This window comes from Schistocerca serialis, chromosome 5, assembly GCF_023864345.2.
Source record: "Schistocerca serialis cubense isolate TAMUIC-IGC-003099 chromosome 5, iqSchSeri2.2, whole genome shotgun sequence".
NCBI lineage: Eukaryota > Metazoa > Arthropoda > Insecta > Orthoptera > Acrididae > Schistocerca > Schistocerca serialis.
Window position 1 is genome coordinate 425,723,854 of NC_064642.1, and position 26,382 is coordinate 425,750,235.

At 39.3% G+C, this 26,382-nt stretch overlaps 1 protein-coding gene across 1 annotated transcript in view; it reads left to right on the plus strand.

Moving 5' to 3' along the window:
• LOC126480977 (probable asparagine--tRNA ligase, mitochondrial) overlaps window positions 1-26,382 on the plus strand; it is a 74,050-nt gene that overhangs the window by 26,668 nt on the left and 21,000 nt on the right. The window contains exon 4 of the mRNA XM_050104414.1: window positions 22,301-22,504. Coding sequence (XP_049960371.1) covers window positions 22,301-22,504 — 204 coding nt within the window. The remainder of the gene's footprint in view (window positions 1-22,300; window positions 22,505-26,382) is intronic.

Here is a 26,382-nt window from a genome sequence, read left to right on the forward strand (position 1 = left end):
AAATAAACATTTATAGTGCAGTTCATGGCATATAGAAGATGTCCTTTAATAAATATCTGAAAGCTGTAGAGCACCAAACATTCAATTATATTTAAATGATGTAGTGCTGCCCCCCCCCCCCCCCCCCCCCCCTCCCCTCACAGAGACCACATTTAATCTGTTTGTTTCATTTGTCCACTGGGACAAAATCAGTGAAAAAACATTTGCATTACGTGCTGGAATGGCAAAAAAGTGCTCTCACAAATTTCAACAGTTCTGGAAGATGACCTTCTTGCTTTTTGTAGCCAAAATAGCAAACACATTCATCATAGGTATTTAAATTTTGAAAAGGTAGTCAACTTTACACCAAAAATTGACTTGAATCACATAATTGGTTGTACCTTGTGTGGCATCACCAATCGTGATATCTTTTTCACTCAGATGCTGAATGCAGATTTCATTTTATGTACTTTTGAATTTGATTTCATCCAATCAGAACATTTTAAACCTATAAATGATACACTCCACGACTCTAAATAGCCCACACATTTGTCAAATAATGGAAGAAGTACACATAACAATTCACCATATAGTTGAGGCACAGTGACAGGACAGTGTAGTCTGCTGGAACCATGTGTGTTTTGTGTTTGCTCCAAAGACATTGTCTGAAATCTCATCACCATTTCTCTGTCCTAATGATATGCCTGTCAACCGCACAGTGCTTGAACTATAGAGTGAGGAGTAGAGGTTCTCTCACTTTCTACTTGTTCTAAGTAGTCATAAATTATTAAACTCAAATGATGTACAAGAAATAAATATGCTTTATTTTAAGACATTTTCGTAAAATTTAAATGCTTTTAGTCATTTGTGCATGGAAAAGAAAAAGCCTTTAAAGTGTCGTAATTGTAGATTATTCTGTCAGTTTCTGGAAACACTTGAGCATGTAGTTTTACTATAACTGAAAAGTTTCTTATTGGTGATATCTTCAAAACTCCAGTATTCTGTGAGTTGTTCTGTCCTTATTGTTTGCTGTAGAATGAGAAGTCCCACTCTATGAGCAACACTCTGCAAATGTACTATCATTGGACATCTGCTGTATGTAAAATCATTGTAATTGGTTATTTTATCCAAATTCATTTTGTCAGAGATACTAAAGGACCAGGAAGGACAGTTAAACCTTATGGATAATGTCTTGAAAAGAGGTTACAAGATGAACATCAGCAAAGGCAAGGGTAATTGAATCTAGTTGAATTAAATCAGAAAATGCAGAAGGGACTAGATTAAGGAAACAGATATTAAAATTGGTAGACAACTTAAAAAACTGATGATGCAAGTAGAGATGATATAAAATACAGACTGGCAATAGCAAGAAAAGCATTTCTGAAAAAGAGACATTTATTAATATTGAATATGAATTTAAGTGTTAAGAAGTGTTTTTGATATGAAGTGTGGTCTTGTATGGAAATAAAACGTGCGTAATAAACAGTTCAAACAAAAAGAGAAATGTGGTGCTTCAGATGAATGTTGAAGATTAGCTAGGTAGACCAGATAACTGATGAGGAAGTACTGAATCGAATTTGGGAAATAAGAAATTTGTGGACTAACTTGGCTAAAAGAAAGGATCACTTAATAGTACATATCCTGAGGCCTCAAGGAATCCTCAACTTTGTAATGGAGGGAAGTGTGGATGCTAAAATTTTTAGAGGGAGCCTGAGGCTTGAATGCAGTAAGCAGCTTCAAAAGGATATAGGTTGCAGTAGAAATGCAGTGATGAAGACTCTTGCACAGGTTAGACAAATGTGGAGAGCTGTACCATACCTGTTGGATTGAAGACACAACAAAAACAACAAAAGATCCAAATTCTCTTCCTTAGTTCCGGTAATACTAACATCGATATTAAGGGGAGTAATAATCCAGAATGAAATTTTTACTCTGCAGCAGTGTGTGCACTAATTTGAAACTTCCTGGCAGTTTAAAACTGTGTGCCGGACCAAGATTCAAACTTGGGACCTTTTCCTTTCATGGGCAAGGGCTCTACCGACTGAGCTACCCAATCACAGCTCACGACACATCCTCGGAGCTTTTCTTCCTCCAGTACCTCATCTCCTACCCTCCAAACATCACAGAAGCTCTCCTGTGAACCTTGCACAACTAGCACTCCTGGAAGGAAGGATATTGCGGAGCCTGGGGGATGTTTCCAGAATGGCAGAAATGAAGCTGTGACGACGTGTCGTAAGTTGTGCTTGAGTAGCTCAGTCAGTAGAGCACTTGCCTGCAAAAGGCAAAGGACTCAAGTTCGAGTCTCAGTCTAGCACACAGTTTTAATCTGCCAGGAAGTTTCATATTGGCGCACACTCCAACGCAGAGTGAAAATTTCATTCTGGAAGCTTCCCCCAGGCTCTGGCTAAGCCATGTCTCTGCAGTATCCTTTCTTACAGGAGCTCTAGTTCTGCAAGGTTCACAGGAGAGCTTCTGTGAAGTTCGGAGGGTAGAAGACGAGGTGCTGGCGAAAATCAAGCTGTGAGAACGGGCCCTGAGTTGTATTGGGCAACTCAGTAGAGCGCTTGCTCGCGAGAGGCAAAGTCCTGAGTTTGAGTCTCAGTCCGGCACACAGTTTTAAGCTGCCAGGAAGTTTCAGGAGTAATAATAATAATAGTAATAATAATAATAATAATAATAATAATAATAATAATAATCCAAACATATATATACAACTACAGAAATCCGTAATTATTGATACATGTTCAATTACCCGAAAGTTCCTAAATGCAATATAACATATACCGTACAGTTAAAAGGAAGTGACGCTTGATCAAGGTCCGCGTCACTCCATTTTTAACCGGACTTAACGTCTGAGAAAGTGAAGGAAATAATAATAATAACAATAATAAACTACGTGGAGGCCCGGGAAAAGAATAGGCCTCCGGTATGTTCTGCAAGTCGTAAAAGGCGACAAAAACAACAAACCACTAATAGCGCTAAAACCTCTTTTAGTGTGATTAGTTGGTTCAGGACAGAACTAATGAAGCCTCAGACAAGCGCTGTCATGGTCGGGGACGGCGCTTGAACCCTATGCCCGTCCACAATGGTAATGATGCTGCTAGCCACATGGAAAATGATTTAAATCCAAATAGAGGTGTTTTGCGGGACATGCTTCCTGCAACCACCCTAGAAGGAAAACAAAGACAGAGGATGAGATGGTCTGATGAAGTTAACCGACACCTCATGTTCTGTTATTACCAAGCAACAAACTTAGGAACCAACACAACTGGATACAGATCACAAGTATACACAACATTTATTACCAGATACCCAAAATTAAAATTTTTAACAGAACAACGACTAGCTGATCAGATCTGTGTAATAATCAAAAATAACAGGATACCCCACTCAGAATTAGAAAACATCAAACATCAAGTACAACAAATACTGGAACAAAATAATGTACAGTCGGAAGAAGAAGAAAATACAATAATGGACTCAAACATCCCAGAGCAAACAAACAAAAAACAACACGCATCAATTAAACAATCACAGGAAAACAAAATCTTAAGACAGCCACCAGAACAAGCACAAATAGAACACAAAGTGACACACATGTTAGATATAGAAGAAAAATTTCAGCTGACATATATAGAATACAAAGACACAAATACAGACATTAAACCATTCTTGCATAGACCACCAAATAACCCACAAGTCGAAACAACTATCAACACAACCATACACAACAAAATAAATGAAAATACAACTATGGAAGAGTTACAACTACTGGTTTATATAGGAGCACTCACTACACTAAATATACACACTAGGCAGAGATCAGAACCAACCAACACACAGAAGAAACCCACAAAACCAGCATGGCAACACAGGCTACAAATCAGAATAGAAAAACTGAGAAAAGACATCGGACAGCTAACACAATTTATAAGATATGAAATATCAGACAAAAAACGAAAAAGGTTAGGTAAAATCTCACAACAAGAAGCGATAAAGCAATTAGATGAAAAGAAGCAGAAATTACAAGCATTGCCCAAACGACTTAGAAGATACAAAAAAAGTGAAAATAGAAGGAAACAAAACCAAACATTCAACACAAACCAAAAGAAATTTTACCAGACATTAGATAACACACACATTAAAATAGACAATCCACCAAACATAACAGACATGGAACACTTCTGGAGCAACATATGGTCTAACCCGGTACAACATAACAGGCATGCATGGTGGATACAAGCAGAAACAGACACATATAAGATGATACCACAAATGCCTGAAGCGATAATTTTGCAACATGAAGTCACCCAAGCAATTAATTCTACTCACAATTGGAAAGCCCCTGGAAAAGATAAAATAGCAAATTTCTGGCTAAAGAAGGTCACCTCAACACATTCACATCTAACTAAATTATTTAACAGTTATATTGCAGACCCATACACATTCCCTGATACACTTACACATGGAATAACTTATCTGAAACCTAAAGATCAAGCAGACACAGCAAACCCAGCTAAATATCGCCCCATAACATGCCTACCAACAATGTACAAAATATTAACTTCAGTCATTACACAGAAATTAATAACACATACAACAAGGAACAAAATTATAAACGGAGAACAAAATGGCTGTTGCAAAGGAGCACGAGCATGTAAAGAGCAACTGATAATAGATGCAGAGGTGACATATCAAGCTAGAACTAAACAAAGGTCGCTACACTACGCATACATTGATTACCAAAAACCTTTTGATAGTGTACCCCACTCATGGTTACTACAAATATTGGAAATATACAAAGTAGATCCGAAATTGATACAGTTCCTAAACTTAGTAATGAAAAATTGGAAAATCACACTTAATACCCAAACAAATTCAAATAATATCACATCACAGCCAATACAGATTAAGCGTGGAATATACCAAGGAGACTCATTAAGTCCTTTCTGGTTCTGCCTTGCTCTGAACCCACCATCCAACGTGCTAAATAATACAAATTATGGATACAATATTACTGGAACATACCAACACAAAATCACACATTTGCTATACATGGATGATCTAAAACTACTGGCAGCAACAAATCAACAACTCAACCACTTACTAAAGATAACAGAAGTATTCAGCAATGAGATAAATATGGCTTTTGGAACAGACAAATGTAAGAAAAATAGCATAGTCAAGGGAAAACACACTAAACAAGAAGATTACATATTGGATAACCACAGCGACTGCATAGAAGCGATGGAAAAAACAGATGCCTATAAATATCTAGGATACAGACAAAAAATAGGAATAGATAATACAAATATTAAAGAAGAACTAAAAGAAAAATATAGACAAAGACTGACAAAAATACTGAAAACAGAATTGACAGCAAGAAACAAGACAGAAGGTATAAATACTTATGCTATACCAATATTGACCTACTCATTTGGAGTAGTGGAATAGAGTAACACAGACGTAGAAGCACTCAATGCACTTACACCATCGCAATGCCACAGATCTAGAATACATCACATACATTCAGCAACAGAAACATTCACATTAAGGAAGGAGGAAGGGGATTTATCGACATAAAAAACCTACATTATGGACAGGTAGACAATTTAAGAAAATTCTTTATAGAATGAGCAGAAACTAGCAAAATACACAAAGCAATCACTCATATAAATACATCGGCTACACCACTGCAATTTCATAACCACTACTACAACTCTTTAGATCACATAACATCAACAGATACGAAGAAAGTAAATTGGAAAAAGAAAACACTACATGGCAAGTACCCGTATCATCTAACACAGCCACACATCGATCAAGATGCATCCAACACATGGCTAACAAAAGGCAATATATACAGTGAGACGAAAGGATTCATGATTGCAATACAGGATCACACAATAAACACCAGATATTACAGCAAGCATATTATTAAAGATCCCAATACCACAACAGATAAATGCAGACTTTGCAAACAACAAATAGAAACAGTAGATCACATAACAAGCGGATGTACAATACTAGCAAATACAGAATACCCCAGAAGACACGACAATGTAGCAAAAATAATACATCAACAACTTGCCATACAACATAAACTAATAAAGCAACACGTTCCCACATACAAGTATGCACCACAAAATGTACTGGAGAATGATGAATACAAATTATACTGGAACAGAACCATTATAACAGATAAAACAACACCACATAAAAATCCTGACATCATACTCACCAATAAAAAGAAGAAATTAACACAGCTAATCGAAATATTCATACCCAATACAACAAATATACAGAAGAAAACAGGAGAAAAAATTGAAAAATACATCCAACTGGCTGAGGAAGTCAAGGACATGTGGCATCAGGGTAAAGTTGACATTGTACGAATTATACTATCAACTACAGGAGTCATACCACACAATATCCACCAGTACATCAATGCAATACAGCTACATCCAAACGTATATATACAACTACAGAAATCTGTAATTATTGATACATGTTCAATTACCCCTAAGTTCCTAAATGCAATGTAACATATACCACACAGTTAAAAGGAAGTCACGCTTGATCAAGGTCCACGTCACTTTCCATTTTTAACCAGACATAATGTCTGAGAAAGGAAAATAATAATAGTAATAATAATAATAGAATTTCTCAAAATGTAGGATATTCTAAATGTTGCTTAAGTTTTGTGCAGGCACTGGATAGAAGATTAAAATGTGGGTATATTTGGGATTTTCCAGTTGTCTTGGTAACCATAGCTATGAAGCTTCATCCAACAGGACAGAGAATAAAAATAAAAATAGAGCACGAGCTGTATTTCTGAAAGTTCATAAATGTGTGTTCTTCAGTGAAAAATAATGCACAATACAGGTACAGTAATGTTGATGACTGCTGTGTTCTTCCATTAGGCCCACTTAAAAAAAATGCCTGTTTTGAAAACTCATAACTTAAATTGAGTACCACAAACATAATTTGTACTAGTATAATTTTTATTTGAGTAATTTATCCACTGAAAAATCTTTTGTTTATGTTTGGGATAAAATACAAGCATGAAGAGTTGCATGCAGCTAACAAAAATATCTCATTCTTTCATCAGTTCATGCACAGTGAAGAACCGTAAGATAAGAGTACTGTATGTCTCAAGTTAGATGAAGATTGTTTCCTGGTGGGGGAGGGGGGAGGCAGTTACAGATTGAAATGAGTGATTGCGTGATCACAAGAGTCCCATTTCTGGTTCTTCCTATTTGCAATATGACTTGGACTTTGGAAATACTGAGTTAGCTTCAGAGTGCAAATAGTTCAACATAATTAACCAACCTATGAAACAAAAGCCTTTTGTTGTGTATGAAATAAAGCACAATTATTGTAGATTAATAAAATAGCTTGAAAATTATGATACGCAAAGGAAGAGATACAGATGGGAAAACATAAATGATTTTCAGATTAAATGTTTTGAGCATTCAAATCATTCAATTCAGCTGTGAAGGACAGGGGTCCGCATTGCTGGGAACCAGGTTTCCTGGAGGGCAATGCAGAAAGCAGGTGTAAAGCTTAACAGTTGCTGTAGCTCAGCCAGGTAGTGGAAAAAACCACAGCAATTTCACTGGAGGATGACGTTATCATGAGGCTGGGAAGGCATGAAGCATGCAGAATTGGTTGGGAGTGGTGGTGTTTGGGCCACCAGAGGGTCCTTTTTCTTAGCAGACTTCTTTGTTTGCTTGCCCTCTCACTTCCCTTTAGGGGTTTGCTGGGAGGATTTCTCTGAAGTAGCTTCAGGCACGGAGGAAGACCCTCTCTCCCAAGGTCTCCACTAATGCCACAGCGGATACTCGCCAGTGGCTAAAGGAGCCTAAAGCTTTGTAAGCTGTTAGAATGTATGGTAAATTGGCGGTTGTGTTGGGTCCTGGAGTCACATGGCCTACTGTCTCCGTGCCAGGGTGGTTTCCGCCAGGGTCACTCTACTATTGATAATCTAGTTTCCCTTGGGTCTGCCATCTGGACAGCCTTTTCCAGACTCCAACACCTGGTTGCCATCATTTTTGATTTACGAAAAGCCTACGACACGACCTGGCAACATCACATCCTTGCCGCATCATATGAGTGGGGTCTCTGGGGCCTGCTCTCGATTTTTATCCAAAATTTCCCATCGCTCCATACTTTCCATGTCCAAGTTGGTGCATCCCATAGTTCCCCCCATATCCAGGAAAATGAGGTCATGTAGGGCTCTGTATTGAGTGTATATTTTTAGTGGCCACGAATCGTTTAGCAGCAGCTGTTGGTCTCACCTTCTCCGTATGCAGACGACTTCTGCATTTTATACTGCTCCTCCAGTACTGATGTTGCTGAGCGGCACCTTCAGGGAGCCATCCACAAGGCGCAGTCATGGGCTTTAGCCTACAGCTTCCAGTTTCCAGCTGCGAAGTCGTGTGTCGGCGTCGTACCATTCATCCAGAACCATAACTTTACATTAATGATGATCCACTCACTGTAGTGGAGACATATCGATTCTTAGGATTGGTTTTCAATGCCTGATTGACGTGGCTTCCTCATCTTCGTCAGCTGAAGCAGAAGTGCTGGCAGCACCTCAGTGCCCTCCGCTGCCTGAGCACCACCACTGGGGTGCAGGTCGCTTTATGCTGCTGCAGCTCCACAGAGCCCTTGTTCAATCGCGCATTGACTACAGGAGTCTGGTTTATGGTTTGGTGGCACCCTGAGCGTTGCGTTCACTCGACCCAGTGCACCACTGTGGCGTTCGATTAGCAACAGGAGCTTTTAGGATGAGTCCACTGATGAGCCTCCTGGTGGGGGCTGGAGTCCCTCCATTGAAGGTTGGGTGGGCACAACTGCTCGCCAGTTACGTTGCACACATTCTTAGTTCTCCTGAGCATCCGAATTACCATCTCCTTTTCCCATCCACGGCGGTTCATCTCTCGCATCAGAGGCCCAGGTCAAGGCTTACGATTGCGGTTCGCGTCCGATCTCTTGTGTCTGAAGTGGAGTCCTTGCCTTTACCACCTATACTCGAGGTCCATTCACGTACACTTCCATGGTGTACACCTTAGCCGAAGCTTTGCCTGGACCTTTCACGTGGTCCTAAGGACTCAGTTAACACCGCAGCTCTCCGCTGTCTCTTCATCTTGATTCTTGATATGTACCGGGACCATGAAGTGGTTTACACTGACGGCTCGATGGCTGATGGTCATGTTGGCTTCGCATATGTTCATGGAGGATATATTGAACTGCACTCCTTGCCAGATGGCTGCAGTGTTTTCACTGCAGAGCTGGTGACCAATCCTCATGCTCTTGAACAGTCTACAAGCTATTGACCAGTGTTACCTCCGCCATCCATTGGTAGCGACCGTCCAGGAGTCCACCTATGTCCTGGAATGGTCCAGTCGTTCCATGGTGTTTGTATGGACCCCAGGCCACGTCCTCCGAATCCCAGGAAATGAACTTGCCAACAGGCTGGTCAAACAGGTTACACGGAAACTGCTTCTGATCGGCATCCCTGTAACTGACCTGCGATCATTATTATGCCGCAAGGTTTCTCAGCTTTGGGAGATTGAATGGGATAATCTCAGTATGTACAACAAACTGTGTGCCCTTAAGGAGACTATGAATGTGTGGAAGACCTCCATGCAGTCCTCTCACAGGGACTCTGTGGTTCTCTGCTGGCTCCGCATTGGCCATACGTGGTTAACACATGGCTACCTCCTCCATCGCGAGGACACACCTCGGTTTCACTGTGGCTCACATATGACTGTCGTCCACATCTTGCTGGACTGCCCACTTTTAGCCACTCTGCGGTGGACTTTTAACCTTTCTAGCACCCTGCCTTCGATGTTGGGCGGCAATGCCTCAACAGCAGATTTAGTTTTACGTTTTATTCTGGAGGGTTTTTTTTATCGTATCATCTAAGGGTGGGCATTTAGCCTTCTCTCTGAGGTCGCCACCCTCCCTCGATTTTAACTCTGTCGCACTTTCTTTGCATTTGTTTGTCTTGTTGGTCGTCTTTTCTGAACATGTTTTCATCTTGCCTTGTCTTTTTGGGGTGGACATTTTAAAGTGTTGTAGAGTGGCTGACTCATCCCCTTTTGTTATTGTGATCAGCCAGCCGAGACCAAATGCTCTATGGTTTTAATACCTTCTTCTACTTTTCCTTTTGGTGTACGTTTTCCCCACTTTTTGTTCTTTCTATTTGTTTTCCTTTTAGATGTGGTGGTGGTTTTTTTTTTTTTTTTTGTACCTTGAGCCTTGCTTGCATCAGGAAAATGGGACTGATGACCCTGGAGTTTGGTCCCTTTATACCCCAAGCCAATCAAACCAATCCATGTGTGCAATCCCAGAACTTTCTTTTTCAAATTAAGACCTATGATTGAAACTGACAAAGCTGTTTTGGCAAGGAATGCTCTTTCTACCTGTGATAGTCTCTTACATACTCCATCCTTTGCCCATCTTTGAACTTTTTCGATGTTCTCCTTCAGTCCTATCTGGTAAGGATCCCATACCACTTGCAGGACTCCAAAAGTGGGTATGGACAAGTAGTGTAGATAGTCTCTTTAGTAAATATGTTGCATCTTACCTCTAAGGTAGCAGAATTCCTTCATCTTGTACACTGTGTGGTACATTCTGCATTCATATATTGTACTCACTCCATTCAATAGCTCTTGTATTTCTTCCACCTTTCATAGGGTATAGGAACATCATCAGTGAAATGTTAACACCAATGCCCTTTCATTGTGAATTCCAGTCCCACATCTGAGCCTTTCTTTTAGTTTCTTCATTGCTTCTAAATGTAAATCTACATGACTACTCTGTAATTCACATTTAAGTGCTTGGCAGATGAGTCATCAAACCACTTTCAGACTATTTCTCTTCCACTCCACTCTCTAACAATGTTTAGGAAAAACAAATAGTTAATCTTCCTGTATGAGCTCTTATTTGTCTCATTGTATTACGATGATCATAATCATTTCTCCCTATGTAGGTGGGTATAAATAAAATATTTTCACATTTGGAGAAGAAAGTCGGTGATTGAAATTTCATGAAAAGATCTCACTGCAACAAAAAGCGCGTTTGTTTTAATGATTGCTAGCCCAACTCATGTATCACATGTGTGACATTCTCTCACCTAATTCATGATTGTACAAAATGAGTTGCCCTTCTTTGAACTTTTTCGACTTCCTCCTTCAGTCCTAACTGGTAAGGATCCCATACTGCATAGCAAAACTCAGAAGAGGATATGGACACATAATGTAAGCAGTCTCTTTAGTAAATCTGTTGCATTTTGTAAGCATTCTGCTAATAAAATGAAGTCTTTGATTAATCTTCCCCACAACATATTCTATGTGATCATTCCAGATTAAGTTGTTTTTGATTGTAATCCCTAGGTATTTAGTTGAACTGATTGTCTTCAGCTATGCATGGTTTATCATGTAACCAAAATGTTACGTTATGCACTTCTTTTGTGTACAGATTTGACAGTAGAGTAGAAAGACTGCATCCTTGTCTTATGCCCTTTTTTATCTGAGCACATCTAACTTGGTCTTCCATTCTTATTGTTCCATCTTGGTTCTGCTACAAGTTGTATGTTACCCATCTTCCCCTGTAACATATTCTTATTTTACTTAGGATTTCAAACATCTTGCACTATTTTATGCTATTGCATTTTTTTCTATGTTGACAAATCCTATGAAGCTGTCTTGGTTATTTTCAAACTCTGCTTTCATTGTTCCATGAAATTTTGGGCAAACTGCTGAATATCTGTAATTTGCTGCCATGATATTTCAGCGCATCTGGCCATCTTCAGATGTGTACTGACAAAAATACACTGAGGTCCCGTATTAAAAAACTCCACCAACACATATGTGATGTATCCAGTTGTCAATGCACGTGAATTGCTTGAGCGCATGTGCATCTGTGCTGCAGGTCAATGGTCTGCAGTGTGTGTCCTTTTTAGTGAAAGCTCACCTCATTGTCTTCACATGGTAAAAACACAGAACAAAACCATCTACACAGAGCATGAAGATTTTCCATAATGAGACCCCATGCAGCATCTAATGGGGAAATACTGTCACAGTTTATAAGGACCTCAGGCAGTCATACTTCCAGTGATTCATTGATTGTGGGGTTCCAAAAGTTTGATGTATGAACCACCAATTTTCTTCCATGATATTTTGCAAATTTCCAGTATAAAAACAGTGATCAGCGATAGTGGACTTGGTGGCTTGCAGAAGGCGAGTATGGCACTCGTGTTCCAAGATGTGCTCCTGAATAGTGTACGCTGTTTGCCCTTGTAAGATTTTCCACACTTGCACAGAACCCTATAAACACAAGCCTTGCACAGCTCAAAGTCATCTTTGACAGAGCAGTGCCAAGATTTCTGGTGGAGGACAAAAAACCACTTTAACCTTATGTTTTCTAAATACTCTGTGCCTATTTTCATGGAAATATTTACAATATATGGTAGGTAAGTTGTCATTTTGAAGGTGTAATCCTTTTCCTTGTTCTGCCATTTGTACATCTGTTATGCTGTCTGTGCCTTCTGAGACAATATTCATTGCTCAGGACCACAGTTGTTCCAATTCTACTTGCAAGTTATCAGCATCTGATATGAAATGGACTCAGTGAATTAAGGTCTTCAGAATGCCCGTTGTTTGTACTGGGTGGTGGCTACTACCAGCCTGTAAGGACAAGCCTGTATGACTCGGCTTTTGAAGTACTAAATGTCAAAGTGTGCCATTGCTCATATGTTGCACTAAGACTTCTGAACAAGGCAGACAACCTCCTTTGCCCATCTCCATGGTAAATGGTATGTTTTACGTGTATGGAGTTAAGATGTTGAAAGGATTGTCATTGTCAGCGACTGTCTAAACCATGAGGCCACACTATATATGTAGCATCAACGTAGGCCTACTACCAAAATATTGCTAGTCTTACAGGTGCTGAGCTGAGTGATAGCTCCTCCCAATCTGCTATAAAATGTTCGCCACCAGGAGAGACAAAGGGCTTCCCACAGCGACACCATCAGATTGCAACACTTTTTTATCAATCTCAAACTTGTTGTTGATGAGGTGTAGTGAGTCCGCTAGAGACACTTTTGTAAAAAACGAAACACACACATTTGGCAGTTTGTAGCAACATTCAGTAATTGCCAGCAGTATTCAAAACATTACATGAAGAAAACATGTATTCTTATATTCAGTGCTGTGCTACTGAAATTTGATAGACTGGAAGCAGAGAAACATCTTTAGAACAAGAAAAGCAAGTACACATGAAGATCAGCTTCTAAAAAATTCCCAAGGGAAAATTTGGGCCTTTATTATGCTATACTAAATCATAAGGTGTTTCTGATCTGAAGAAAAGCTGTGTATAAATTGAAAAGCAAAATAGTATATAAATAAGTATGTATATATTTAAGGCCTTTTACAAATTGAAGGCAAAATACATATGGCAATATAAAATTCATTTTATTTAGTTACACAGACAGATTTAAGTTGAAAATTACCAATATAAAGTCAAAATATTTTTTCTGTGTTGTCCACTGGATTTTTGTATTATCATTGTGATACCAATGCTTTTCTATCCAGCTTCTGTGATTACATTGTATATATGTATACATCTTTTCCTCCTCAACTGAACTACCTGGTGCAGTGGTATTATGTATCAGAGTGTCTTTGTATGGTACATCTTACTGAAGATTCTGTTAAACTATAACCTAATCTTCATCATTACTAATCTATGGTCAGGGTCTCTTTCTGCTATTCATTAGATCTTACAAACCAGTAAGAAAATAATTTAGGAGCAAAGGAGACAACTAACCGAATAACAGAAGCATTGCGTCATCAAGAGGCACACACAAAAGAGAATGGAAACCTTTTAAGGAAAATATGATTGCTAGTTACTTTAGAGATGACAAGTTACAGACAGGCTCATTGAAAAGATGCTTGCACATAGCTTTCAGCCAAAGCCTTCATCAGAAATGGAAACACGCACACATTCATTCAGACAAGCAAGCATGCATCATGCACACATGACTACCATCTCTTAACAGCTCCAACCGTAATTACATTGCCAGAACTGGCATTCTGGTCCGAGCTGCCTGAGATGGTAGTCATGTGTGAGTAGGTATGCTTGCATATGTGAATGAATATGCATGTGTTTCATTTTCTGATGAAGGGTTTGGCCAAAAGCTATGTGTAAGTGTCTTTTCATTGTACCTGTTTGCAACTTAACGTGTTATCTTTACTGTAAGTATCAATCTGTCTTTTCCTTATATTGTTGATATTCCAACCTAAGTATGAGACAGGATTGTTAGCCATTACTGACTTCCAGGGGGCGAAATGTGTAGTACTGCCAACAACACGTATAAAAGTAAAAGAGATACGCTTACTAGCTTTTCGAACTCTTAGTTCTGAAAATTAGGAAGTGTATCACTTATACATTGTGTGTCAGGAATACTACACATATTACCTTCTGATAGAAAGTTTGTTCTCAGCCATCCAGTTCTCTTCAACTCGTGGTGACATTATGCATGATGTCCTTCCATGCACCCCTAGACATTGTTTTGGTCCTTGGTTCTTCCAGTGTCTTTCCAATGCCTTCTTTGATGGCCCCTATCTGTCTTCTGCTTGATTTTTCTGTATTTCTTTGACCTTCCATTCTTTGAACATTACAGATTTTTGTATTGGGGTTTTTGCTCTCATGAGAGGCCCAAAGTACTTCAGTTTTCCCAGAGTACTTCAATTTTATTTGGGGTATATTGGCCTCCAAAGACAGTTTAAGGTTTATTTTTTTTCTACAACAGTTTTTTAATTCTTTTGATACATGAAGTTGTCACTATCCTTTCTATCACCAGGCTGCCCCTCAAAATATACATTTAAAAAAAATCAATTTTCTTGTGATCTGCTGTTTTCATTGTGCATGACTCACATCCATATAAAACTATCGAAAAGAATCAAAGTTTCAGGTATTTTTACTTCAAATCTCCTCCAGTACATTCCCCAACATTCAGCCTTTCCTTCTCATTCCATCAGGTAAGTCACTCCTGACCTGGGGTTGTGGGTGACTTTTTCGAACTTTGTCCCTTTTCCTATACTTCATCAGTCATTTTCCTTCTCGCCTCCTCCTTTCCCTTCAACCCTTCTGCCAGAAGGAAAAGCCATTGGCTCCGGAAGCTTGGAAACGTTAATACTTTTATAAAGGTGCCACCTCTTGATGAGTGGATTTTTTATCTATCCTTTTACATTATATTTTCAGTAATAACTGTGATCTTTAAAGCTTTATATTTGATACTGATGAAAGAGCAGAATATACAATGATGAAATATTATTCATTTTATGGTGTGAAGAGAGGAAAAACTTGTTATAAAAGTAAAGAGCAAATGATATACTGATCATCAGACATCATGTTACTACCACACAGCACTTCCCAGAATTTTAAAACAGAGCAATGCTGTAGTTATTGGCCAGTAGTTACCACAGACGAAATTAACCACAGCAAAGCAACTGACTATGTAATTCACTCAAAAATGTGGGAAATACTGGGTTTTATGGGAATAACTTTTTAAAAAAGTTAAATAGAAATCTGTGCAGAAACCAACAACAGTATAAACACAGCTACAATAAAGAGAAACTTTCTAGACAGGGGACGGAGCCAGTCAGGGATTTATACTATCTTTCTTTTCTTTTCCCGTCTGCACGGTGATGAAATAATGAGTGCTGCATGTCTAATAGATATGGAAAGTGGAATTAAAATTGGCGGGTGGGGGGGATTATTTTTCATTTATAACTGCTTAATTTAATTGTAGGAGATTTTCCAAGTCGTACCCTTCTTCTTACTTCCTCTGGGGAGGAGCGGCGTTTTGCTGTTGTAGATCCTAAAAATATATATTTATTGACTTCCTCGGAGATTCTCCATATCTCATTACATTGGTCTTCATTCTTGTTGTCATAATTCTTGTTTACTTCAAATTTAGTCTTAGACCAACTTTTCCGCTTTCTTTCCATATCTTTTCCAGCATACATTTAATGTCTTCTTCACTGCCTGCTAGGTGTGTTGTGTCATCTGCATATTGTTAAGTTGTTGATTAAATACCCCCTCCCTCCAGTTTTAATTCCAATTTCCATATCTGTTACAAATGCAGTACTCATTATTTGCTCGCCATACAGATGGAGAAAGAAAGAAAGATAGTATACATCTCCGACTGACTCCTTCCCCATCTTGAAAGTTTCTGTCTATTATAGCTGTGTTTATAGCTTTGTTGGTTTTTGTACAGATTTCTGATTAACTGCAAGAAGTTATTCCCGTAAACCCAGTATTTCCCACATTTTTGAGTGACTTACACAGTCAGATGCTTTGCTGTGGTTAATTTGGTCCGTGGTAACTGTTGTTGTTGTTGTTGTTGTTGTGGTCTTCAGCCCTGAGACCGGTTTGATGCAGCTCTCCATGCTACTCCAACCTGTGCAGGCTTCCTCATCTCCCAGTACTTACTGCAACCCAGTCCTTCTGAATCTGCTTAGTGTATTCATCTCTTGGTCTCCCTCTACGATTTTTACCCGCCACGCTGCCCTCCAATACTAAATTTGTGATCCCTTGATGCCTCAGAACATGTCCTACCAACCTTCTCCCCAATTCTATTCAATACCTCCTCATTAATTATGTGATCTACCCATCTAATCTTCAGCATTCTTCTGTAGCACCACATTTCGAAAGCTTCTACTCTCTTCTTGTCTAAACTATTTATCGTCCATGTTTCACTTCCATATATGGCTACACTCCATACAAATACTTTCAGAAACAACTTCCTGTCACTTAAATCAATACTCAATGTTAACAAATTTCTCTTCTTCAGAAACGCTTTCCTTGCCATTGCCAGTCTACATTTTACATCCTCTCTACTTCGACCATCATCAGTTATTTTGCTCCCCAAATAGCAAAACTCCTTTACTACTTTAAGTGTCTCATTTCCTAATCTAATTCCCTCAGCATCACCTGACTTAATTCAACTGCATTCCATTATCCTCGTTTTGCTTTTGTTGATGTTCATCTTATATCCTCCTTTCAAGACACTGTCCTTTCCATTCAACTGCTCTTCCAAGTCCTTCCTGTCTCTGACAGAACTACAATGTCGCCAGTGAACCTCAAAGATTTTATTTCTTCTCCATGGATTTTAATACCTACTCCGAATTTTTCTTTTGTTTCCTTTACTGCTTGCTCAATATACGGATTGAATAACATCGGGGAGAGGCTATAACCCTGTCTCACCCCCTTCCCAACCACTGCTTCCCTTTCATGTCCCTCGACTCTTATAACTGCCATCTGGTTTCTGTACAAATTGTAAATAGCCTTTCGCTCCCTGTATTTTACCCCTGTCACTTTTAGAATTTGGCGGTCCTCCAGCCTCGGACAGCTTCTTGTTGTGTGCCTTCATCTGATTTTAGCAGGGTCGTTTGTCAGCGCATTTTCTCGCTGTGGCATGCCGATTGGGTTACACTTACGGCCAACAAGCTTCGGGCCTTGAAACCTCTTCCCACGGCTTGGACGACCTCTTCACTCCCTTCTCGGCGGGAGGAGGTCGTTTTGGCATGGTTATGAATTGGACACTGCTGGTTCAGCCATCGCCATCTGCTGATGGCTGCGCCGGTGCTGTTCTGCTCATGTGGGCAATTGCTGACGGTACGCCACATTTTAACGTCCTGTCCAAATTTTAATACACTGTGCGTTGATCCTGGCCTACCATGTACTCGGGATGCCATTTTAGTGGATGACCCAGGAGCAGCTGCTCGCGTTCTTCGTTTTATCCACTTGATCAACCTGTCTAAGGACATTTGATTATGCTGTTTGCTTTTAATCCCTTGCCTGTTAATATGCCTTTTATAGTGTTGTCCCTTTTAGTTGCTGTTTTAACCTTGTGCCTTGCAGTGCATTCATAACTTAGTCTGGGCGCTAATGACCATTGTAGTTGTGCGCCCTAAAACCACAAAAAAAAAGAAAAAAAAAAAAAACAAAAAAAAACCATCCTTTAGAATTTTAAAGTTTTCTCTAAGTCTACAAATGCTAGAAACGTAGGTTTGCCTTTCCTTAATCTACTTTCTAAGATAATTCGTAGGGTCAGTATTGCCTCACGTGTTCCAACATTTCTACGGAATCCAAACTGATCTTCCACGAGGTCGGCTTTGACCAGTTTTTCCATTCGTCTGTAAAGAATTCGTGTTAGTATTTTGCAGCTATGGCTTATTAAACTGTGGTAACTACTGGCCAGTAACTACAGCATTGCTCTGTTTTAAAATTCTGGGTAGAGCTGTATGGTATCTGATTTGGTGAAGGCTGCCGGTCTTGCTTACGAGATGAAGGCAGAGCTCACCATCTGCAGCATTGTTGACAGAACTGACTGCAGACCTTTGGTGCAGAGCTGGGTGGGGGGTCTGAATCAGAGGCTCAGATGCTTTTGCGACCGTGTTGGCTGCAGATTCCTTGACTTGCACCATAGGGTGGTGGGGTTTCGGGTTCCGTTGAATAGGTCACGAGTTCACTACACTCAGCTGGCGGCTACACGGGTAGTGGAGGCTGTGTGGCGTGGACTGGGTGGTTTTTTAGGTTAGAAGGCCTCGGGAAAGTACGGGGTGGGCTGCAATCTCAAAGGGTGCATGGCAAATACAGGACGTGCTTGGATCAAGGAACAGTCGGAATTGTAGTTGTGAATTGTTGTAGTTGTGCTGGGAAAGTCCCTGAGCTTCAAGCGCTAATAGAAAGCACAGATGCTGAAATCGTTACAGGTACAGAAAGCTGGCTAAAGCCTGAAATAAGTTCTGCAGAAATTTTTACGAAGTCTCAGACAGTGTTCAGGAAAGGTAGATTAGGCAGAATTGGTGGTGGAGTGTTTGTGTCTGTCAGTAGTGGTTTATCTTGTAGTGAAGTCGAAGTAGATACTCCGTGCGAATTGGTGTGGGTGGAGGTTATATTCAACAGCCGAACTAAGTTAATAATTGGCTCCTTCTACCAACCCCCAGACTCCGATGATATAGTTGCTGAACAGTTCAGGGAAAATTTGAGTCTCGTAACAAATGAATACCCCACTCATACGGTTATAGTTGGTGGGACTTCAACCTTCCCTCGATATGTTGGCAAAAATACTTGTTCAAAACTGGTGGTAGGCAGAAAACATCTACCGAGAGTGTCCTAAATGATTTCTCTGGAAATTATTTCGAGCAGTTAGTCCACGAACCCACGCGAATTGTAAATGGTTGCGAAAACACACTTGACCTCTTAGCCACAAACAATCCAGAGCTAATAGAGAGTTCCATGACTGATACAGGGATTAGTGATCACAAGGTCGTTGTGGCTAGGCTCAATACCATTTCTTCCAAATCCACCAGAAACAAACGCAAAATAATTTTATTTAAAAAAGCAGATAAAGTGTCACTAGAAGCCTTCCTAAGAGACAATCTCCATTCCTTCCGAACTGACTTTGCAAATTTAGACGAGATGTGGCTCAAATTCAAAGATATAGTAGCAATGCTGTTGCAGAGGCAACGGAAAAAGCATGCGAAGTTCAGAACAACTCAAAATCCCGAAGATTGGCTAAAATTTACAGACGCACGAAATTTGGCACGGACTTCAATGCCAGATGCCTTTAATAGGTTCCAACACGAAACATTGTCTCGAAATTTGGTAGAAAATCCGAAGAAATTCTGGTCGTATGTAAAGTACACAAGCGCAACACGCAGTCAATACCTTTGCTGCGCAGTGCTGATGGTACTGTTACCAATGACTGTGCCGCTAAAGCAGAGTTATTGAACGCAGTTTTCCGAAATTCCTTCACCAGGGAAGACGAATGGAACATTCCCGAATTTGAAACACGAACAGCTGCTAGCATGAGTTTCTTAGAAGTAGATACCTTAGGGGTTGCGAAGCAACTCAAATCGCTTGATACGGCCAAGTCTTCAGGTCCAGCGCAGGTCACACCAGTGTTTAAGAGGGGTAGTAGGAGTAGTCCATTAAACTACAGACCTATATCATTGACGTCGCTTTGCAGTAGGGTTCTGGAGCATATACTGTATTCAAACATTATGAATCATCTCGAAAGGAACGATCAATTGATACGTAATCAGCATGGTTTCAGAAAACATCGTTCTTGTGCAACGCAGCTAGCTCTTTATTCGCACGAAGAAATGGCCGCTATCGACAGGGGATCTCAAGTTGATTCCGTATTTCTAGATTTCCGGAAAGCTTTCGACACCGTTCCTCACAAGCGACTTCTAATCAAGCTGTGGGCCTATGGGGTATCGTCTCAGTTGTGCGACTGGATTCATGATTTCCTGTCAGGAAGGTTGCAGTTCGTAGTAATAGACAGCAAATCATCGAGTAAAACGGAAGTGATATCAGGTGTTCCCCAGGGAAGCGTCCTGGGACCTCTGCTGTTCCTGATCTATATAAATGACCTGGGTGACAATCTGAGCAGTTCTCTTAGGTTGTTCACAGATGATGCTGTAATTTACCGTCTAGTAAGGTCTTCCGAAGACCAATATCAGTTGCAAAGCGATTTAGAAAAGATTGCTGTATGGTGTGGCAGGTGGCAGTTGATGCTAAATAACGAAAACTGTGAGGTGATCCACATGATTTCCAAAAGAAATCCGTTGGAATTCGATTACGCGATAAATAGTACAATTCTCAAGGCTGTCAATTCAACTAAGTACCTGGGTGTTAAAATTACGAACAACTTCAGTTGGAAAGACCACATAGATAATATTGTGGGGAAGGCGAGCCAAAGGTTGCGTTTCATTGGCAGGACACTTAGAAGATGCAACAAGTCCACTAAAGAGACAGCTTACACTACACTCGTTCGTCCTCTGTTAGACTGTTGCCGCGCGGTGTGGGATCCTTACCTGGTGGGATTGACGGAGGACATCGAAGGGTGCAAAAAAGGGGAGCTCGTTTTGTATTATCACGTAATAGGGGAGAGAGTGTGGCAGATATGATATGCGAGTTGGGATGGAAGTCATTAAAGCAATGACGTTTTTCGCCGCGGCAAGATCTATTTACGAAATTTCAGTCACCAACTTTCTCTTCCGAATGCAAAAATATTTTGTTGAGCCCAACCTACATATGTAGGAATGACCATCAAAATAAAATAAGAGAAATCGGAGCTCAAACAGAAAGGTTTAGGTGTTTGTTTTTCCTGTGCGCTGTTTGGGAGTGGAATGGCAGAGAGATACTATGATTGTGGTTCGATGAACCCTCTGCCAAGCACTTAAATGTGAATTACAAAGTAATCATGTAGATGTAGATGTGACGTCTGATGATCAGTATATCATTTGCTCTTTACTTTTATAACAAGTTTTTCCTCTCTTCACACCATAAAATGAATAATATTTCATCATTGTATATTCTGCTCTTTCATCAGTATCAAATATAAAGCTTTAAAGATCACAGTTATTACTGAAAATATAATGTAAAAGGATAGATAAAAAATCCACTCATCAAGAGGTGGCACCTTTATAAAAGTATTAATGTTTCCAAGCTTCCGGAGCCAATGGCTTTTCCTTCTGGCAGAAGGGTTGAAGGGAAAGGAGAAGGTGAGAAGGAAAATCACTAATGAAGTATAGGAAAAGGGACAGAGTTCGAGAAACTCCCCCAGAAACCCAGGTCAGGGGAGACTTACCCAACAGGATGAGAAGGAATGGCTGATTGTTGGGGATTGTACCAGAGGAGATTTGAAAACCCGAGAGCTTAAAGGTTATTACTGAGAGTGACTTGTGCCACTGTTGCTTTGAATGTTCCAAATATGTTTTATGGCTTCCTTGCTCTTTTCCTAACTGGCGAGTGCTCTTTCAAGCAGTCATAATTACATCTGTTTTCGCTAGTTATGAAAAATATTAGTTCCTTATTTTCTATATTTTTATTGTTTATACATAAAATAAGTATAGGACTTGATTATTTTAACAGAGCTAAGCAAAATTGTCTGAATTCATGTCAAACATCCTCTTAATATGGAGGGTTTTTTTCCATCAAGATTTACTTTAGTTAGGAGTAGTGAGCTTGAAAGCTCCCTACAGCTATCCTGTTTTAGGTTTGTATGTTTTACCATAAACTATTTCAAGTGAATGCCTGGATGGTGCCGTCAACAAGGACATGGGCAATTCCCTTCCCTATCCTTGTCCAGCTGACCTAGTGCTCCACCACAAGTATTCTGTATTAATGGTATGTTAAATTCCAACTTTCTATTTTTCATGATTTTCGTGTATTGATTTGTATTGGTTGATATAATTTTAGAATTTTGCATGTCTTTTTTTCAAAATTGTTCCAGTCAGTGCTGAATCCAGACCCTTTCCCTAAAGTAATGCGCAGTGAAGCTGCTGTGGCCCTTGGCATTGACCCTGATGCTCCATTGTCACGAGAACATGAACTAGAGATAGTGAACCGGTTTGGTGGAGGAAGGCCTGTTTTTGTTTATGGAGCACCGGCATCTACAGCCCCTTTCTACGCCAAGCAATCTAGTAAACCAGGAGAGGTAACGTTTTGTAATATTGTGTTTTTATTGTACATGCATAACTTCTTCATATGGAGGAATGATTGTTTTTTGTAGCACAGTTGAAAATGATTAAATGAAAGTTTTAGATGTTTTGCAGCATAGTTACAACAAGACGAAAAAATTGTACTTACCACTCTATAAAACAACAACTGAATATAAATTTTAAAGTGCAGCTGGAAATATTCTTCACAAATGTTGTGAGAAATCTACGGCAGAAACCAGAGGTCATAGAATGAAGGATAAAAGAACTGTGAATCCTACTGTAAGATGATTTACCACTTGAAGCAATTATAAGACAGTCTTGGAAGGCATGGTATAGATAAAAGATCACAAAACATTTCCTGACATATTGATTATTGAAAAGCTCATAGGAGTTTGCCAATGAAGATTCATCAGAAACTGTTGTCTTTTGTTGAGAAAACCCTCACCATTCTCAAGGTACAAATAAGAACGATCATGCTACATAGTTTAAACCCACAATGAGTAGTGCTGTGCCAGTTGAGAAAGTAGAAGAGAGAAAACATGAAGACAGCCACAGTTAGTAAGCACAATACCCACCTGCCGATGACCAAATCCAGAGAATAACACATCCTGAGATTACTTTGTGGTGCACATCTGACCCCACCATTGTTTTAACCTTTCAGACCAGATTTTTTTTTCTGGAGGATTATGTGGTAACCCTATTATGTGATTTTTTTTATGACTTTAAATGTGAGATTTATACAAAAATATGTACCCATTTTCAAAAGATGATTTGTACATTTTGCTTCAGTTTATGGCCTAATATAAATAATCATGAAATATTCTCTATTGTAATGAGTAATAAAATGATCATTCAATACTTTCCATGCAGAATAACAATAACAATATTCAGTTATGCTGTGGAATATAGCGAACCAACCACATCCATGTATTCTGATGGTCATGAGCTAGACTTGCTTATATTTTCATTGTGATTTCCAACAATTGGCAGCACTTGCACATGATTAAAAAGTTGAGCATTTACAAATGTGTATCTCAGGTTTCCATTGGGAAAAAATACTTCTGTGGCAGCTAATGCATAGTAAAAGTTAATATACATGATTGTAGCCAGAGGTTCTGAAAGGGTTAATGAGGATGAAGTGGGTCCCACACAGAATTTAAACAAAAACCTTTGCGTCTGTTTGTGAAATCATGGACTTGAAGCTTACTCATTTCTCTCAAAACTCCGTCCCAATAGTTTGAAGTGAGGGCTATAAACTTACATTGGAATAACCTATTTGATGGCTCTTAGTGAGGTTTCATAGTCCCAGATTTACTCATTTATTAACACTTTATTGCATACACAGAACACAGAATAAATGACTCATAGTATCTAAGAATTACTGATCCTGTGAATTTTCCAGAACTAAAAATGAAAATAATTGAAATTAACACAACTCAAATTATGGTAAAGGAAACCAGGAGCCAATTCTGACAAAATCGCTTGCTTTTGGCCGGAGCCTCCTGACATCACGACGAGGCTGCATAGTGTGATTGTATTGTAAATGCGTTCCACATTAGATGCTGTGGTGTGTTTTTTTCTTTTTATTTTCAGTTTGGTTCAGTACACAGTTGGACAAATCAAATCAAATGGCATGGCAGATATATTACACATTAGGACTAAATAAATTATAATTAAGACGACAAATAACTCACACATTTGATGAAAAAGTGGATGTTAATGTAACATGTTCCTGATTTCTATCGCTGTTAATCAGATGAAGATGCAATCCATAGCTGCTTCCTCTTTGTGGCACATTTCCTCAAGGCATCCAACTTTGCTTCTTGATTCAGATACCTAATCCTTATAAATGTTGTTGTTCTTACATAAAGAGCAGTAACTGTGTCATGAGACTCGGGAAACTTTGTTTCAAAATAGGGCTTAGAGATGTAATGACATTTTTTGGTTTGCACACTGCATTTCCATGAAAAGCAGAAAATTCTTTTTCAAACTTCAACATTTTGTTTGTTTATCTTGGTATTGGAGAGTGAAGACTACCACAAAATATAATTGGAACTCCAGTGTGCATTAGGTTCTCCTATTTCACTTTATGCTGCTGGAAAACCTAATTATTTATCCATCTTTTGGCACATAAATATGATATTGCCTGGAATGTATTTCACTGGATCTGGAAGAACATAAGAGATAACAGTAATCACACAATATTATCACATCTGTTAATAAATTTTCTTCAACATTCACAGCTCCTGGGATACCTCACACTGGCAATTCATCAAACAACATTTACACAGAGGTCATTGGCAATGAAACTTCAGAATGCAGAATCTAAGTCACTGTTATTCTGAGGAGCGACTTCATTTGATTTTTCAGAAACTAGTGTGTTTCCAGGGAAAGAAATACCACTTGCAATGCCCGACAGTATAAAAAGATACACTCTTTCCTTACTTCAGATGGCATAGGATTATTATAAAATATACCTAATCCTATTACCCTATTGGGGGGGGGGGGGGGGGGGGGGGAATCCAAGCAATCTTAAACTAATCAGGAAATTAATATGTAGCTGACATTCATACTTTTTAGGCATTTGAAAAGACTGAAGAGAGATTATTTTGAAGTAATGAAACCTTTTTGGAAAGGTAACAATCTGCCTGTATCACTATCTTGCATACTGAACAAATGTCTAAGACTCTCTTCAGAGTATTCTCCTGAATTATGAGATTCATTCCAAATCCACTACGTAGAGAAGAACATTCAATTTTTGAACCATAGAATTCAAGACATCAAAGACATTGTTAATGAGTTCAAGAAAATTGTGTTGAATGACTTTACTTTGTTAAGAACATACTTCAAGGCCTTGAGCTGTTCATCATGAAAATAGATGTGCTGCCATCCTTTCATACTCTCTTGCTCGTCCCGTTATATTTAAGTGTGCTTCAGTAATGTGATGTGTTATCATTAGGTCACTTTTTGATGTTAAAGGTTCCTGTATAGCTGCCTAGTTATTTTGGACCTATTAGGTAGCATAATGCCTATTCCTGTGAAATGCTTCCTCTACAACTTTAACAGATGTGCACATTGAAGAAAACTACATCGAAGAAACACAATACATTCCTGGTATCGTCTGCTGGATATATGGAATTTTTTTTTGTCTGTATCAATTAACTGTGTGTGATCGGTAATCCTATGGTACTTGATATCAATAGCTCTGTTTAATAAGATTTCTTTTGGTCATCTTTTCTTTATGTTTGCTGAGGTGGACCTGCTAGTCAGTTCCACCCAACCAAGCTCCAGGAATCTTCAAATTATTTCATCTCCTTGTGCATGGATGGGTGGTGAAACAGAGCATTACAACTATGTGAATGACATAAACACCTGAACTTTCAGCTCTCTGTATTCCCCCTTTCTTTAACAACAACATAATCTCGTATACTAAGCAGGCTTACATGTCATCTTAAACATATGTAGCTTGTGCAAAAGCAAAACAAGAAGTATAATTTTTGCACAAGCCAGTTCGACAGTCATTTGTCACTAGGTCTATTGTACTGTGACCTTTCCTCTGTTTTTCCTTGCCTTCTAAACACCTTCTAATATCTTCTACAGTGGGATGTTCTGACCCTTACTACTAAATGTCATGAACATCTTTCATCATCACGGTGGCTTGGAAGGGGGACATGCCATCCTAAAAATCTCATGTCACACTTCACTGTGTGACCTACTGCCCAGAGATACTGTGTTGCTAACTACACACAGTGAACCTGCCAGATTTAGATGTAATGTGGCATATTGATAGTATGGTGCCATCCATTGAAATGTCCTGCAGAGTTACTGGATCCCTCCTCCCTTGAATCAGGGCTGAAAATGACCTGATCATTGT